Source organism: Diceros bicornis, chromosome 26 (assembly GCF_020826845.1).
Source record: "Diceros bicornis minor isolate mBicDic1 chromosome 26, mDicBic1.mat.cur, whole genome shotgun sequence".
Taxonomy (NCBI): Eukaryota; Metazoa; Chordata; class Mammalia; order Perissodactyla; family Rhinocerotidae; genus Diceros; species Diceros bicornis.
Window position 1 is genome coordinate 20,635,541 of NC_080765.1, and position 17,167 is coordinate 20,652,707.

A 17,167-nucleotide genomic window follows, 5' to 3' on the forward strand; every position below is an offset into this window, starting at 1 on the left:
GACTGCACCCCAGGCAGAGACAAGGTGGAGAGAAGGGGAACCAGGGCCTTCCCCCTCCCCCTCCTGCCCCACTCCCTTCTCACCACTGCAGGCTCCTCACCCCCACTCATTGTGAGGCTGAGCCGTGCCCTGGCTGTGGCTTATGGTGTCCAACACAGTTGGCCTCAGGCATAAAAGCCCCAGAGGAACATGGCCACAGCCATCATGAGCAGGGCATTGATGTTCACCACACGGGCCCAGCTTGGATCCTCACTGATGTCTTCCAGCCGCCTGGCTGCTGCAGCCACCTCCTCCTGGGTAGGAGCTGGCGGACTGCCTGCCCCACCCTTGCTCATTCCACAGAACCAGAGCAGGCACCGGCGGAATGGGCCTGGTGCTGGGGACTGGAGCTCTGGGAAGAATTGAGGCCCTACACTTAGTGTGAAGGAACTTGGCTCCCCCAGCTCCCTACCCCACCTCCTGGGGCAGTGCCTTACCCTCCATTTCCACTGCATGCTCGGGGCACCCATTCTGTACAGGGGGTGAGGTTGGACCTTCCAGCTCATCAGCGTCCAGGTCCTCCCGCTTCTCCTTGCTGTGCCGGAGACTGAAAACCAGGCGGTGGAGCTGGGGAAGGGTGGGAACAGGGACCAAGTGGCAGTTCTGTTCCCTCACCCCAGATCTTGAGGCCTCTTGTCCACACTGGTACTCCCTAACCTCCTCTCTGTCCAGCCTGCACACCCAGCCCAGGCTCAGCTCACTCAAAGCCAACCTTCCATGGCTGCCTCCAACTAAACCCGAGCTCCTCTTGGTCCTGCTCACCCCCCTGCTTCATCACCCCAAGTCCCCTGTCTACACTCAAAATTGCAGTACCGTACTTTAGACTCTAGTCTTACAGTCCTTACAGTGGTCCTTCCTGTGGGTATTTGCTCACATAGTTTCCTCCTGCTGCCTTCCCCCCTTCTCCACTGATGAATCCTGCCCATCCTTCCTGGCCCAGCTCTCTTGTCCTGCCCTCCAGTCAGTCCCGCCCTGGAGCACCTGCCCTGCAGCAGCACAAGACCAAACCCTTTTGTGGGTTTTCACTATAGTACTCTGTCCTGCTCAGCCACCCGTCAGGTTCTGTGTTTTGAGTGCCAAAGGCCATGCCAAGGGTTTTCGGGGGCTTTAATCACTTCCCCCACAATATTCAAGTCATGTCCTCCCAAACCACCTCAAATAAATGTCATTTAAATAAAACAGTGTGCCTGATTTGCAAATGCAACTTCAGAATGCACTCGTAGCCTGCCCTCACCAGCCCTCTGTAGAAATTGGTCCTCCCCAGCGGGCATTCCTGGAAGGGGACTGGCAGACTGCGGGTGGAGAGGGCTGCACTAGCCCACGTGGTGCATGTTTGGTGCCCCTCCAGTGGCCGGCACTTACATGCTTGTGCGGGATGGGTGCTGTGCACAGTGAGACTACAAGGGTGAGGAGGCCAGAGCAGATGAAGAGCACGATGGCAAAGTAGAGGTAGTGCACGCCGCAGAGGAGAGCTGGGCATGCCGAGGGTCGCGTGCAGCTGCCAGAGCCAAAGGAGACCTCCGGAATAAGGCGCGCCAGACCCATCAGCAGGCCCCCAATCAGTCCCCAGAAGGCACCCTGTGGGGGGAGAGAGCATCAGCCTCCTGGGGATGTCCTAGTCCTGCCCCAGGCTCACAACATACACACACTCACCTTCTCGTTGACGCGGGGCACAAAGAGCGCCAGCACGAAGACAGCGGACACAGGTGGCGCTAGGTAGCTGGAGACTGCCTGGATATAATCAAACAGCTGCCCGCCCTGCGCTGCCTGCACCACAGGTAGCCAGGCCACCGACACGGCCACGATGAACACCACCCAGAGCCTGTGGTGGGTGGCCATGAGATGTCACCCAGGACCCCCGTCTCCCCTCAACTCTACCGGTGCTCCCTGCCCCGACGCCAGGCTGGTTAGTAGATCAGGAGATGGAGGTAAACCCAGGCCGCACCGTCCTACTAGCAGCAGCTCGCGGTCGCCTGCGCCGGGTCGTAGCCGCGTGTAGATGTCCATGGTGAAAAGCGTGCTGCTGCTGTTAAAGATGGAGGCCAGCGAGGACATGAGCGCGGCCAGCATGACCGCCAGCATGAGTCCGCGCAGACCTGCGGGCCAATGGGAGCCATGAGTCTAGGGCCACCAGGGTGTCCTGGGAGGGTGTGGGCTTGGCGAGGGGTAACTCGTCCCAGCGGCAGTCTGCAGCGTGACTGTCCGTGTGAGCAGGGGAATACCCGGGTGTTCGCCCTCACCACTGGGCATGAGCTTCACGACGAGCCGCGGGTAGGCGATGTTGGAGCAGCCCACTTCAGTGCCGCACACGCGCTTACACACCTCGGGCACCACGCACGCCACCTCGTCTGCGGGAAACAGGGCACAACACGGCTAGGACGGGACCTAGTCTGGGAACTCAGATCCCTAAAGCAGGGACGGAGAATCCTAGTGGAGGAGAGATGGGACCACCGGTGGGAGATGGGACTGGGTGACCAGATTCCCAAATCTTAACATGGTAACGGAAATGGGAGACAGGCACCTGGATCCTTGCACAACAAAGGGGCTGGATGGGACACAGGACTCTTGGTCGGGGCGGGGATGAAGACGTTACCCGGGTAAAGAATACGGCTGATCATGCCGGGCATGACCATGAGGAACATGGGCATCAGCTTCAAGTAGCCGCACAGGATGCAGCCCCCCTTGATGTGGGTCAGGTTTTTCCCGGCCAGGCAGCGCTGCACTATGACCTGCGACGAGGGGCATTCAACTACCTGCATCCAGTCCTGGATACCCCCTCCCTCGGGCCTTGCCTCAGCTCGCCGCTTTAATTCAGGCCTCGCCTCTGGCTCAGAGGTGCCAGCAATTCGTTCCACATGCAGACCCTGCCTCTTGGATCCGGCTCCGTTTGGTTTAGCTCCACCCTGGTCCGGTTCCCGCCCCCTCAGGCCAGGCCTTCGACCTAGCTCCCCTGATGGGTTCAGGCTCCGCCCATCTCAGCTCCGCCCACAGCGGTTCTGGTTCCGCACCAGCCTTGCTCCCCGCCCAAGCGCTATCCGCACCTGGTCGCTGCACCAGTACCAGCCTGAGACGATGGTAAGCCCCACGAGCAGCGCGGGCCACGGCAGGTCCCCCGCCACAGGGTCCCGGAGCAGATGGTAGGAGTCGGGGCGGGGTCGATAGCAGGAGCTGGAGATGTTGCCCACGGCCGGATCCTCGGAAACCGTCAGCGACGTCATTGCCCCCAAGTATTTGTCAAAAAGCCCTGAATACCCGCCCACCTCGTGGAAAGCTGTAAGAGCAAGGCCGTCAGGGGACCTGGCGTCCGCGCCAAGGCCCTCCCTAGGACCCACAAGCCGAAAATGCGCAAAGTCCGTGTCCCCAGGTTGAGAGCTCTGCGACCCGCGACCTCCGCGCCCCTCCCCGCTGGGTGATCCCCGTACCGTAACCCATGAGGATGAAGGCCCCCATGAGAATGACGAAGGTCTGCACGGTATCCGTATACATCAGCGCTGCCAGCCCTCCTGCAACAGGCCTGGGTCAGTGGGGACAACCCAGACAGGCTGCCCCTACATGCGGTGTCCGTGCGAATTTGAAAAAGGTGCCCCTTCCTGGAGAACAAATTTCAAAACGATGGCCCATTCCCCAGCCTCCTGCGCTCAGGCGTCAGGAGGGTGGCTGGGTTTTAGGCTCCACTGATGTCCCCTTGGCCAGGCGCCCACGTGCAAGACCCTCACTAAAGTTCCCCTTCTAGGCCTCAGTTTGCTCGTCTGTGTAATAGGAAGGGGTGATTCTCTAAAGTCCGATTCTCAGTTCCATCCCATCCCGGAGACCAGGCCCCATCCACTCTGGTCCAGTGTCGGGCCTCGGGCCCCACCCCGGGACCCTCTGAACTGCACGGGGTTTGGTGAGCAATCCTGGAGACTGGCCAAGTCCCCTCTCCCCTCCCAGGCGTTCAAGAAGAGTAAGAGCTGCTAAATAAAATCTTCCTTTTTCCCGGGCCCAGCACAGGCCCAGCGCTCTGAACTTCCAGTCCAAATCCAAGGAACAGTGGGGAAAGAGAAGGACTTCGCTTTCCAAAGATTTAGGTCCTTCTCCTTCTGGGACCACATCACACTTCAGAACCTCCCCACCCCGCTTTGCTATGGTGACTCCCCTCAACCCGCCCTCACATCCACACTCCTAGCGCGGCTCCCGAGCCGGCTCCGTTCCCTAAGCCCCTGCCACGGCCACCTGTCACAGTGTAGATCATGGTGATGCCCAGGAGCGCGATGACAGAGGCATAGATGTTCCAGCCCAGAGCCTGCTGAATGAATACCGCCCCGGAGAACATGTCCACCTTGGGGTAAGGAGCGAGCACGCAGGTCAGGACCCAGGGGTCAGGGCAGAGACCCAGGTCCACCTCCTGCTCAGACCACAGTCCTACATGGCCACGCCTCAAAGGTTCCCTCCTTTTTCAATGGCCCGCCCTTCCCAACTCCCACCCACTGTGGCCGTGGCCCCAGAAACCTACTCCTTCCAGGGCCTGTCTCTGTCACGATTCTTACAGCGATTTCTCTTTGATCCCGCCCCCTCCAAGGCTTTCTGGAGACCTCTACTCCGCGGTCCCGCCCTTCCAGGGTCCCGCCCCGCCCGCCGCGCATGCGCACCGAAATCTTGGTAAAGATGTACAGAAAAAGCGAGAGCACCGACAGGTAGAGGCGGATACGATGGCCCCCGAAGCGTTTGCGCAGGTACTGAGGCATCGTAATGACGCCCGCGGTCAGGTACACCGGCGCGAAGAGCCAGCCGAGCAGCAGCACCACGAACAGCGCCTGCGGGCCCAGCGCGACAGCTCTGGGTGAATCCCCGTCTGAGATCCTGCCATAAGCGGGCCTTCGCCCCTGAAGAGTCTGAGAAATTTGCTTCTCTTCTTGAATGTGCTACTCCTAGAAAAGGTCGCACCTGGGGCCCAGAGGACACAACTGGAGACGATGTCCCTGGGCATTAAGGGATGGGGTCTTGACACCTTCTTGGGCCTTTAAACTGGAGTCCACCTTGCCCTCCCAGACCGTGAGCCCTGGCCTGTACCTCCCAAGATGTTCCCTATCTGCCTCTTCTCCTCCATGCCCCCTGCCCCCTGTAGCACATGAACCGAAGCACGGAGCCCTCAGCCTGAGCCCAGCCTCTTCCAAGTAGGGCTGCCTCCCCTCTCCTCTCCATCCACCCAAACCTTCTGTCCCTCAAGGCTCAGCTCAGAGGCCTCCTCCTCCAGGAAGCTCTGAGCTCAAAGCCCTGGTCTCTCCAACCCTCCAAAGCAAGCCTCAGTCCCAGAGCTTTGTCTCCTTCCCACTTCTGCAAGGTCCTTTAATTTGGCCCAGAGATCTTCACAGGCCACAACTTCAGAGACCATCAGAACACACACTTTACTATCTTTGAGGCTGTTCACCCCACTTCAGAGGAGAAAATCAAGGCCACAGAGGGTAGTAGCTGGTCCAGGCTCACACAGCAAGTCAGGAGCAGGCCCTACCCCTGCCCTGAAAGTGGTCATCTGCTACATCCCCTTGCCCCCAAGCTGGGGGTGTGACCGTCACTCGAAGCCCAGCCCCACCCAATTAGGAAGTCCCACCTCCAGGTTCATATTCCCCCTGCCTGGAGCCTCCCCAGGTCTGACTCTTCCAGGGGTTCCCAGTGGGGGTGGAGGTTGTTGGCAAAAGTGGGCCTCACATTCCACTCAAATCCAGCCACAGCCAAGCCGCCTGCTGCACCACTCCCTGCCAGGCCCACGAAGTGGCCGCTGCCGATGTTGCTGGCAAAGAGAGAGGCCCCAACCTGGGTGGCCAGAGATGGGGGTGAGCCAGGCTGCTTCTCTAGGCCTCCTCCCACTCCATAGCCCAGCGTGTCTCACCGGCCACCACACCATGCTTCGTCCCGCCAGGAAGTAGCCTCCGACAGTGCCTCTGTTGGTTCTCCACATGGACTGGGGGACAGGAATGGAGGGAGACCTGGGTTTGGGGCACATCTTTGGACCTCATTAGCCTCCTCAACACATTCCTCAGCCTTGTTTCAGGCTGAAGATTAACCAGTGCTCGGCTCCTCTAATGGTTCACACCCCACCCCACCCCACCCCCAACCTCTTCCCAAGCACCCATAGCGACCCAGTCCCTAACCTAGTGTCCAACTACCCAAGCCAGAGTGTGGCTGGATTCAGCTTGACTTTTGTGGGGGCCTTGGATCAGGCCTATGGGCTTCTTCTGGTCAGCCATAATGTAGAAAGAGGAACAGAGACCTCATTTAGAATGTTGTCTCTGATGAAAATCCTCTGACCCCGTCAACTAGCCTGATCCAAAGTTGGGAAGACAAGGAATGAGTGTTGGCTCGGCCTCCCTGAGGCTATCAAAAGACTTTCTTGTCCCCCTGCCCCGGGTTTCTCGCTCAAAGATGCAGACATCCTGCCCCTACCACTACCTGAGTCTCCCTGAGACATTTCCCCCAGGCTCCAGAAGCCTGGTCCCTAGTAGTACCCCCTCGACTTCTTACCCATAAGCCGACACCAATGACCAGCAGGAAATAAACAGCAATGACCAGAATATCAGCAGGATTGTCGATTAGGACCCTCTGGTCCCCTAGCCCTGGTGCTGAGCCTGCCTCTGTGTGTTCCTCCATTCTGCCCAGGATCTGCCCCTCAAGGGATGAGCCCCTGGATTTCCCCAGGGGAAGGATTAATGGTTACCTCAGGGGCAGTGAGCCGACAAGTCCCCCAGGTCTTGTTGCCCCTCCCCGGCTTTGTTTCGCTGAATCAGTTCTCATCAAGGCCGAAGGCTGGTCCTGGGCAACTAGACCCTTTCGAGTTAAGGAGCACTCCTTTTTTGGCCTTAGCCCCCATCCCTTCCCCAGTCCCCCAGGCTCAAAAATCACTTCTTTCACCCCGTTAAAATGCCTAACCTTCAGCTTTGACCTAGGGAGCCTGGCTGAGCCAGCCCCCTGGTTCTGACTAATCCAGAGGGATCATTTTCAACCCCAAATCTGACAGTGTCACTCCCCTGCTCAGAAACCCTCCATAGCTCCCCATCACACTCAGGAGGAAGTAGAAGATCCTCAGTCTGATGTTCAAGCCCGCCTCGCCCCGACTCCTACCCGCTCTTCCCCTTGCTGCTCCGTACCAAATCTAGAGTGGCGTCACATTTCCTTCCCATGCCCTTGGCCTGCCCAGCCCATATATTTTCATACCTCCAAACTTTTGCATAGGCTGTGCCTTCTGCTTAGAGTGCCTCCCTGCCTCCCAAATGGCCAACTGCTACTCGGCCTTCAATACCCAGCCCATGTCATCTCTTCAGGAAGACTTCTCTGACTTTTCTGATACAGTTCTGAGCACATTGTGTGGTCCTTGCCTGCATACAGGTCATCTCCCCAACTACCTAAAGACTCCTCAAGAGCAGGGAATGATCTGATTCATCCCTGGAGTTGCATTGCTCAGCACAGGGCTGGATATAAGAAGGGAGGAGGTTGATGAGGATCTGTACCTCTGCTTTTCCAAAAGAATTGACCAGACTTGGATCTCTGGTTATGGAAGTTGGGTTCATGCCTGAGATGGGGGACAGAGAACAATATTTTAGAGGAATATGATGAGTTATGTTTAAGGAATGCCTTAGTTTGGGTTCCTTCAAAAGCAGACCCTAAGATGAGAATTGGGGTGCAAGGGCTTTACTGGGGGAAGTGATCCCAGTAATGGCCATAAAGGAGTGGGGAAGTGAGATAAAGAAAGGAGAAAAGCCAATAAATGGTGTGTTGATTAACAGGTTACCACCGTGAACAATTGGAACCCAATCCCAATGAGGACCCTCTGAAACACTGTGGAGAACATACCTCAGAATTGACCTCCAGGGGCAAGCCCAGTGGCGTAGTGGTTAAGTACATGCGCTCTGCTTCAGTGGCCCGGAGTTCACGGGTTCAGATCCCAGCCGCAGACCAACACATCACTTGTCAAGCCATGCTGTGGTGGCGTCCCATATAAAGTAGAGGAGGATGGGCATGGATATTAGCCCAGGGCCAATCTTCCTCAGCAAAAAGAGGAGGATTGGCATTGGATGTTAGCTCAGGGCTAATCTTCCTCACAAAAAAAAAAAAAAGAAGAATTGACCTCCAAGGGGCGAGGAAGCTGGGGTATTTATTCACCAATTGCTGTCTCTAACTGGTTGGAGGTTACAGAACCTCTCCCACCCACTTCAGGCCTGCTGGGTACAGGAGCATACTCCTTCCTCCAGAGACCTCCTTCCCCTCAGAAACTCAGGAAGCAGCTGGGGAGACTAGGTGTCTGGGAACTGTCTACATATGATTTCCCAGGTGGCCTAAGCAGATATGGGCAGGGCATACACAGCATCTGCTTCAGGGGGCGATAACTTGAAGTGCCTGAGAGAAATCCAGGGGCAAGGACCAGAGGACACATTAGGGTTATAGGCACTTATAATAAAATCTATAGGCCCCCACTGTGGCCTGCAAAGCCCTTCAAGATGTGGCATCTGTTTCCTCTTCAACCTCATCTCCTGCTACTCTCCCTCTTGCTTGCTCTAATCCAGCCACACTGGCCTTCTTTCCTTTCTTCCAATATGCCAAGCTCTTTCCTACTTCCTAGCCTTTGCATTTGCTGTTCCCTCTGCCTGGAATGCTCTCCTCAGGTTCTTTGCCTGGCTGGCTCTTTCTCTACCTTCAAGTCTCAGCTTAGATATTACATTCTCCCAGAGGCCTTCTCTGACTATCTCGTTAAAGTAACTCCTTCCCCACCTTCTCTAACTTATTAACTCTATTTTTTTCCTTCTCGCCTTCCCTCCTTTCCTTTCTTCCTCATTCCTTCCTTCATTAACAAACAGTTATTAAGCACCTGCCACCTGCTAGACACCATTCTAGACACTGGAGAGACATCGGTCAGCAAAACAAACATGTTCAGAAACAGACATAAACAAGCAACAAATAAACCCCTGTTTGCAATACTGACAAGTGCTATAAAGACACAGGGGAGGTACTGTGAGTGGAAACAAGGGGGAAGAACAACTTTCCCTGGGCCGTCAGGGAAGTCCCCATTACTTCATCACACTTGTCACTTGTGTACTTGTTTGTCATCTGTCCCCCCTACTAGACTTCAGCTCCATGAGGGCAAGGAGCATGTCTGCTTGGTTCCCTATGGTCTCCCCAGCACCCGGCATGGAGCCTGGCACAGTATGTGCTCAAGAAACACTTGGTGAATGAATGAATCAAGATTGGAGATGGCCAATTTGGGCATCCTCAAGACAGGGAGGTGGTTACAAGCAAGGGGATGGACAGCATTGCCCAGGGAGAATACGAGGAAGGGGAAGAGCAGGAGGCCTGGGAAGACCCAGGGGGAGGAGCCTCAGAGAGGAAAGGCTCTGGGAGTCAGCCTGAGGCAAGGGCAGAGAACACCTCACCTTTTTTGTGTGTGTGTGAGGAAGATCAGCTCTGAGCTAACATCCATGCCAATCCTCCTCTTTTTGCTGAGGAAGACTGGCTCTGAGCTAACATCTATTGCCAATCCTCCTCCTTTTTTTCCCCAAAGCCCCAGTAGATAGTTGTTTGTCATAGTTGCACATCCTTCTAGTTGCTGTATGTGGGACGCCGCCTCAGCATGGCCGGAGAAGCGGTACGTTGGTGCGCGCCCGGGATCCGAACCTGGGCCGCCGGTAGTGGAGCACGCGCACTTAACTGCTAAGCCACGGTGCTGGCCCCCAGAGAACACCTCACCTTTGTCTCTTACCCACGTATGCTCTCCTTGGCTGCTAGCTCCTCCATGAGCTGGAAGGTCCTCTGAGGTTCCATCATTTCCAGCCTCAAAGGCTCATATATTTTGGACCCAGGAATCCAGGTCCCCTCCCTAGGGAACTGCATGGTCTGAGGTGAAGGTTCTGGGGCTCAGAAAGGCCCCTGGGGCTTGGGGACTCAGATGGAGCCTGAACTTCTCCACACCCTAAAAACCCCTGGCCCCACCCTTCTCTGCTAGGGCTTAGCTCAGGTGTCACCTCCTCCAGAAAGCCTCCCAGTCTGAGTTAGAAGCCTCCTTCTGGCTCCTACAGCACCAGTGTTTCCCTCACTCACTGCCCTAACCACCTGAAGTGTCATCCTCTGCCTAGGGGAGATGTTATGAGTCAATACTAGTAAGAAGGAAGCTGTGCCTTAGTGCCCAGATCCAAAGGGTGGGGGACGAGGCAAGAAGCTTCGATGGTGCCCAGCTTGAGCTCCTGGCTCGCCACTATCTGTACAGTCTGGCGCTGGTCGCCACCCTTTCCAGCCTCAGGCTCATCTGATATGAAGGACATCCCGCAAGGGCTGAGGCTGCAGGTCTGGCTCTGACCACACAGAGGTGGCCCAGATCCCACTGAGGCCAGAGGCAGCACAAGGGGCACGGCGTCCCGACTCAAGGCTCTCCCGCGCAGTCAGAGACACGGCACCAGTGTGACGTGGAATGTCGTTTATGTAGGTAGAAAAAAGTGCACAGAACAGTGAGGGAGTGGGGAGAGGGACGTCCTGGCCTGGCCTCTGACTGGTCGGAATTGCAAGGGTCCACCTCCAGTCAGGGGGCTCCCTCAAGAGTGGGAATAAAGTGAAGAGCTCCCACGGGGTCGCTCGTCAGTGTACGACCCACTTTGGGGGCACGTGGCCTTGGGATTGGCCAGGCCTTTTCTGAACTTGCCCACGGAGAACGTACAGTACCTTAGGGGCGGGTCTCTCCAGTGGGTGGGGCCTCACACAGCGGGGCTGGGGAGAGCCCCAAGCTCAAAGAGCAAGGCCTAGGGGTCTGGAGAACAGGGTCTTTTCGGGAAGGGCGGGGTCTTTAGGGCCGTGGTCTCCCGGAGGAGCGTGGTCAGCCGAAGAGCTTGAGGAAGCAGGGCTGGCAGTAGGGCTTGCCGGCGCGCTCCTGGAAGGAGCCCTTGGTGAGCGGGCGCAGGCAAAAGGTGCAGGTGAAGTGGTCCGGGTGGAAGCGGCGGCCCAGGGCCGACACGCAACGGCCGGTCACCGGGAGGCCACACGTGGCGCACAGCGAACCGCGCCGCGCGTGGAAATGGTTCTCGCACAGCGGGCGGCCTTCGTGTTCGAAAAAGCTGCCTCCCGAGAAGGGCGCAAAGCATTCCTGGGGAAGGTCGGCCGCGAAAGGACGGGTCAGTGGCCAAAGCCCGGACCGGACCAGATAACTCGCTGTACGAGCTGAATAACCCACTGCGACCCCCGCAGCCCCACCCAGACGCGAAGCCTCGCCTCCAGGAGCACCCTGCCCTGAATAATCGCCCCGCCCAGAATAATCGCCCCGCCCCAGGCTCCTAGTCCCGCCCCCCGTTGACGCATCCCTCCCAGGCTCCGCCCCCACCGCAGCGCACCCTGCAGACGAAACAGTCTGGGTGCCAGAGCGCGCTGAGCGCCGAGATGTAGTTATCCAGAATGGGGCCTTGGCAGCCCTGGCAGCGCGGGGCGAACAGCTGCAGGAAGTCCCGGCGGCAGTAGGGGCGGCCCTCACGCTCGTGAAAACCTAGGGGCGGGAACCGAGTGGGCAGAAAGAAAAGGGTGCGAGGCCCTACCGGGGACCTACAAGATCTGAGTCTGTGGGGCCAGAGGAGCGGCAGTCAGAGCGAGCAGTAGGTAGTGGGGGACAGGGTCTGGAGCAGGGGCAGAGCGGGAGGGGATAGGATGGGATGGGAACCCACGGGTGGGAGAGGGTGGGGCCAGAAAAAGCAGGAGAAAATTCCCGGCCCCGAGGACTTGGAGGTCGTAGCGGGCTGGGCCAAAGTGGGCGGGGCGGGATGTGGAGTGGACTGGCGGCTTTCAAGCTCTCACCCTCGTCTCCGAAGGGCTCCCCGCAACTGACGCAGCAGAAATGCTCCGGGTGCCAGTGGGTGCCCAAGGCAGTAACCATCTTCTGCGGGGAATGAAAGGGGACACTCAGGGTGGCCCTCCATCGCTTCTTCCCTCCCTCTCCCGCCCTGAACCTAGGTGAGTGGGTTGAAGTATGAGTTTAAGGCGCCGGAGACCTAACAAGGAACTTGGGAGTCAAAGAGAGAGGGCGGAGTCCAAAAGGCCACGGAGAGGCCAAGGGGCAGGGCTGGGGAGCGATGGGGGGCTGTGAGTAGATGAGGGCCATCCCGCAGTGAGACAGAGGTGGGGCTTGTGGGCCGGCCGGGGCTCACATGTCGGATGGGTTGATTGCAGAGACCACATCGTGGGGAGAAGCGCTCAAAGTAGCACTCGGGGCAGAAGGGGCCTCCATCCTTCTCGAAGAAGCTGCTGCCTCCCAGGGCCATGGAACAGCCACCGCAAACGAAGTGCTCAGGGTGCCAAGCACGGCCCAGCGCTGTCACTACCTGCGAGTTGGGGTTGAGGCCCCAGGTCAGAGTGGCCCTCGAGCTGCCATGTTTAGGTGGTGCATTTCAAGTCTTTTGTTGTTGTTGTTCTTTTTACCTTTTGACTCCTTTCATCCATTTCTCCCACCTCCCTACCCAAGTCTTATCTCTGAGACATCAGGATGAAGAATCTAATATTTAAGTCAGTCTGTAAGTGCCCAGGGCCCACAATACTTTTAGGAGCCCAAGAAAATGTAATTTCTTTTAAAATCAGAAGAAAAAAATGAGCTAGAAGAAAATGACTTAATACATAATAATATATTCATCCTTACACCCACCCAGTCATAATACACAATTTTTAGTATTTTTTTTCTAATGGAGAAAGGGATCCACGAAGGCAAAAGTGCCTAGAGCCTACAAAAGTCATAATGCCACCCTGCTCTGATGAGGTTGGAAATTCTGGGATGGGAGCAGGGCACTGGATCTAGCAGGAGGATCTAGGTCAACCACTGGGCACAGTTGTCAATAACATCTGCTCAGTCAATAAGCCAAGAACCAGAGCTCCCAGATCAGACCCTGGTGGGGGAGAAACGGTCTTTGGGGGTGCCTGAGAGATGGTAGGTGTGCCAGTGAGGCTTCTGTGAAGATTAAATGAGATGGGGGTTTGTAAAGGAGCTGGCACACTGCCTGCACACAGTAGGACCACAATAAATGGGAACTGGGTTGGAATTCTCACGCTGCCACTTACCTGCTGTGTAACTCAGAGCTTCAGTTTCCTCATCCATAAAATATAAATAACAGTAATAACTTCTTCCCAGAGTTATTTTTAAAAGGGAACAGCACAAAGACTACCTCTCAGTAAAGATGGGTCCATGAGTCTCTACCTCTCTACTCGCAGGGCTCCACTTACTTGCCCAGCAATGGGTTTATTGCAGGAGCCACACAGGCCCTTGGCCTGGGTGGGAACACCACGGCGGCTGAGGTCGGACTGCAGCAGCCCCAGCATGGTGTCTAGGCTGCCCTTGCTAGTTGGCCCTGGTGGGGACGGGGAGCCCTCATTCATGGAGCTCGGCACTGTTGGCTGGGCTGGCCCAGAGGCTGGAAGCTGCAGCAGGGAGGACATGAGAGTTGAATCAGCAAGGCAGCAGATGTGGAAGGGTCTAAAATCCACACAGGCCCACCCTGCTGCCTGACTCACGTGGTTCTGGACGCGGAAGTCAGAGAGTGAGGCCATCAGTCTATCCAGCTCCAGGGTGGCCGAGGTGGCCGAAGGCTTTGGGAGAACTGGGGATGGGCTGGGAGGGCTGTGAAGAAGACAACTTGTGTCAGCTCAGAGCCTCCTAGAGTAATGCTCCCTCCAGTAACTCTGGCATCCAAGATGGATCCCCTCTCTCCCAGCCCTGCCAACTATACCAAACTCACAGGCTGGGCCTTTTCTTGTCATCAGATTGGTCCTCCTTCTGCTCCTCTGCAGTCTCCTTGCTAGATGGGAACTGAGACATTATTTCATCTGCAGAGAGGAGAGAAGGGCACTGGACGCGGGTCCATGCTCTACCCACCTTCCCAGTTAAGTTTTGTGTCCCTTTAGCTGCTACTCTGGGAAGTCTATACCCCTTAGTCTCCACCCTGCCTTGCCCTGCCCCCACCCCATCAAGGCATGTCTCAGTAACCCTGGTACCTGTGATGTTGAACTGAGTAGCATTAAGTTCCTGAAGCAACCGGTCTAGCTCACAGAGCCCTGTGCCCAAGACACCGCTGGAAGAGGAGAATGGAGGGGCCGCAGGGGCTGCAGGCTTCGGGGACCGAGGCTTGCATACCGTACTGGGAAACAGGGTGGGAGCCTGGGTTCAGGGGTGGGGAATCCAAGTCTCCTCTGAGTTTCAGTTGGCTTCCCCATTCCCAATTCCCAGGCCCCTCACCTGTACAGATGGTCCTTGTCCCCAGAGGCTCCTGAAGACTCTCCAGACCCCGTCTACAGAGAGAAGGACACGTGTGGGATGATAGGCCTGTACTTTGCCCCACTCAGGCCCACATCCCCCTAGCCCTGGCCAAGCCTGGCCCTCATGGTTGCCCCCACCCTCAGCATCTGATCTCACCTGTGGCTGGTGGCCATAGGGCAGGGAAGATGTGAGGGGCTCTGAGGGCCTCTCTTTTGTAGCCCCTGACCTTGGCATGTGTGAGGTGGTGGTCTCCAGGTCAGAGAGCAGGGCATCTGCAGGGAGAGGCCGTCAGGGTGAAAGGCTGAGAGGTCAAGGTTAGGGCAGAGACAGGGCCTTAAGAGATCGCAGGATAAGGGTTCCAAGTGGGTGTATTTGAGGAGGACCAAAGCCAGAATTAAAAGCAGAGGTCAAGAATCAGAAGGAAACACAAGGCCAGACCAAGACAGAGAAGTGGAAGGGCAGCAACCAATATTTATGAACAGAACATCCCACATGGCTCATCCTGGGAGTCACGCACAAACTCAGCCTCATGTTTCTTTTATTATCCGAATCTTCCCTAATGCAGTCAAAATTGGCTCTTTACTAGAGCCAATTTTGGCTGCACCCCAAACTGCTCAGTTGGCTGTATGCCTGGCACCCAACCTAAATAGGCCCTGCCCAGTCCTGGCCCACCTCCAGGCCACACTGGGTTCCACCCTCTGCACCCCGTTGGTGAGTCTGCTGGGACCTGCTTTTTGATTGGCTTATTCTTCACAGCACCAGTGCCGATTACCCCTACTGAGCAGCACCCCCTACTGCAGGGTGCTGGAACCCCTTCTGTCCCATGGAGGGCACAGCCTTCCGGCCCCAATTGCAATGCACAGGGAGGATGTGATGCCTGGGTCCTCCTTCCGGCCCAAAGACAGCCGCCCCATCCCCAGATCTGGATCCTTTGAACCCTGTGCCTTCCAGAACCTGGAAGTCCCTGCCGCTTTACTCTTCATCTCTCAGCACCACAGTGGAACCCTTAACCTCTCCCCGGCATCTTGACACTCCTCACCTATTATTCCCTTTCTGCCCCAAAGACCTGACCCCTACCATACTTAGGGGCCTTGAACTCCTTCCCAAAACCCTGGGGCAGGCTCGTTTTCTCCTCCAGAACTTGGTGTCACATTCTCCCCGTCCCGTCTACTTTCCCAGGCTCGGACCCAAGGCCTCTTTAACCCCTCCCTTCCCAGAGCCCGTGAGCCCAGGGGCCCACAGGCGCTGCACCTCCCTGCCCATCCGTCTGCAGCCAGTGATGGAGGAGCGGAGTGAGGGAAGAAGGGAGGGAGCGGCCGGCCCGGGAAAGGCAGGAAGGGAGAGGCAGGAAGGGGGACGTGGAGTCGGAAAGGAGGCACGGGCAGAGACCAGAAGCGAGGAGACAGGAGGCAGGGATGGGGAGATGCGGAGAGTGCGAGCGGGCTCCAGGATGGGGAAGCGGGTCCAGGCGGTAGTGGGGGTCTGGGGACTAGGGGACCCGGGACCCACTCACCCAGGTCCTCCATGGCAGGGCGCGGGCGGACCGCGCGGGGCGAGCAGGGCGGGGGCCGTGTCCGGTGGGGGCGGGGGGCGGGGGGACGTCCGGGAGCTGGAGGCCCGGCCGTGACCATGTAAGGAAGCCGGGACCCGCTGGGATGGGGCTGGGGGGGCCAGGGGGGAATGAACGGGAGAACCCGGGGTGGGGGCGTGTAAGGAGGGAAGGCCACGGCCCAGCCTGCCTGCCTGCCGCGGAGGCGGCCACACCCCAGCCTTGGCCTCAGCTGTAAGGAGCCCCAGGCAGCCAGAGCCAGAGTCAGAGAAGTGGCTCTTCCAGACCAAGCCCGGGATCCTCTGTCCAGTGAGACTCTTAGACACCTCTCAGGCCCCCAAGCAGACACCTCCCAAATCTAGCACCCTGAGTCCTAAACAGAGCCCTCCTCCCACCCAGGCCGGTCCTGAGAGACTTGCTGCAGGCGGAATTTTTGGGTTGGAGGCAGGAGTGATGTTCTAAGGGTCAGATCCCAGGTTCAGAGACCTTCCCTTAGAGACCCTGACAGACATGAACAGGGATCACAAAAAACACACATACTAGACATAAAGAAATCTCTGAGACTGAGATAGACACAATGAACCCTCTCACAAACTCTAAGCCAGGAGCTTCTCTCCAAGACTTGGAAACAGACACAGGTAAACTGAAACCCTATGCAGACTCAGGGAAAACACTCCCAGGCAGCCAGATCCCAACCAGCCTTCAAGACAAAGCCCTTCCCCCAACACTAAGGCAACCCAGACCCATTCCAAAAGAGCCCTTTCTCAAGATACTGATGAACACAAAGAAGCAAGACACAGACTCCAGACACACAGGAACAAGAGGCCTTCCCTGGACTGAGACACTCTAGAGATGGGTATGGACAGACACAATAATGCTGCAGCCCCTGGACTGTGGGTCTCAACCCAGACCTGAGTACTGGAATGGGGGTCTCAACCCAGCAGCAAATCAGAACAATCTGGAGAGCTTTTTAAAAATACTGATGCAGGGCACCACCCCCCCTCAGTCCAATTCAATCAGAAAGGGCCCAGGAAACAGTTTTGTTCTTAAAAGCTCTCTGGGTGGTTCTAATGCACAACCTAAGAACAGAGAGCTGGACAAACACTCACAAAGGCACAGAGACAAGTGTCAAACTTAGCTCCCCAGAAGCTAACTGGCAGGCCCAGTCCAGACACTCTCCTCAGCCTGCCACCTGAGTGGTCAGTGATCCGGGAGCCAGGTGATGGAGACCCTGCCTTGGAGACCAAAGCAACATGAACCCTCCCCTCACCTGAATGCCAGCCCAGGGCTTTGGCTCTCTCTGGGCATGACTAAGACGGGCCTCAGGGACTCCAGGAACACAG

The 17,167-nt window shown here is 57.1% G+C and overlaps 2 protein-coding genes and 1 long non-coding RNA gene across 3 annotated transcripts; 1 reads left to right on the top strand and 2 right to left on the bottom strand.

Annotated features, from left to right (window-relative positions):
* Nucleotides 1-159: 159 nt before the first annotated feature.
* SLC5A2 (solute carrier family 5 member 2) lies at nucleotides 160-6,702 on the bottom strand. Its single transcript, XM_058569526.1, has 14 exons — nucleotides 6,538-6,702; nucleotides 5,906-5,977; nucleotides 5,725-5,829; nucleotides 4,668-4,832; nucleotides 4,252-4,357; nucleotides 3,462-3,542; nucleotides 3,081-3,310; nucleotides 2,633-2,768; nucleotides 2,280-2,387; nucleotides 1,985-2,135; nucleotides 1,693-1,861; nucleotides 1,402-1,617; nucleotides 477-606; nucleotides 160-391 (listed from the first exon to the last, which is right to left on the bottom strand). Exons 1-14 carry the CDS (start codon nucleotides 6,661-6,663, stop codon nucleotides 165-167), a joined length of 2,022 nt encoding a protein of 673 aa, XP_058425509.1. The 5' UTR covers nucleotides 6,664-6,702; the 3' UTR covers nucleotides 160-164.
* A 3,757-nt stretch (nucleotides 6,703-10,459) lies between these two features.
* Nucleotides 10,460-15,857, bottom strand: TGFB1I1 (transforming growth factor beta 1 induced transcript 1). Its single transcript, XM_058569528.1, has 11 exons — nucleotides 15,789-15,857; nucleotides 14,432-14,547; nucleotides 14,255-14,307; nucleotides 14,014-14,156; nucleotides 13,758-13,845; nucleotides 13,534-13,639; nucleotides 13,246-13,440; nucleotides 12,183-12,356; nucleotides 11,833-11,914; nucleotides 11,379-11,527; nucleotides 10,460-11,134 (listed from the first exon to the last, which is right to left on the bottom strand). The coding sequence occupies exons 1-11, from the start codon at nucleotides 15,799-15,801 to the stop codon at nucleotides 10,868-10,870; spliced, it is 1,386 nt and encodes a 461-aa protein (XP_058425511.1). The 5' UTR covers nucleotides 15,802-15,857; the 3' UTR covers nucleotides 10,460-10,867.
* On the top strand, nucleotides 11,455-13,611 carry LOC131422366 (uncharacterized). The gene is made up of 3 exons (XR_009224077.1): nucleotides 11,455-11,633; nucleotides 11,847-11,988; nucleotides 12,205-13,611. It is a non-coding gene; the product is annotated as an uncharacterized LOC131422366 (long non-coding RNA).
* Nucleotides 15,858-17,167: the final 1,310 nt, after the last annotated feature.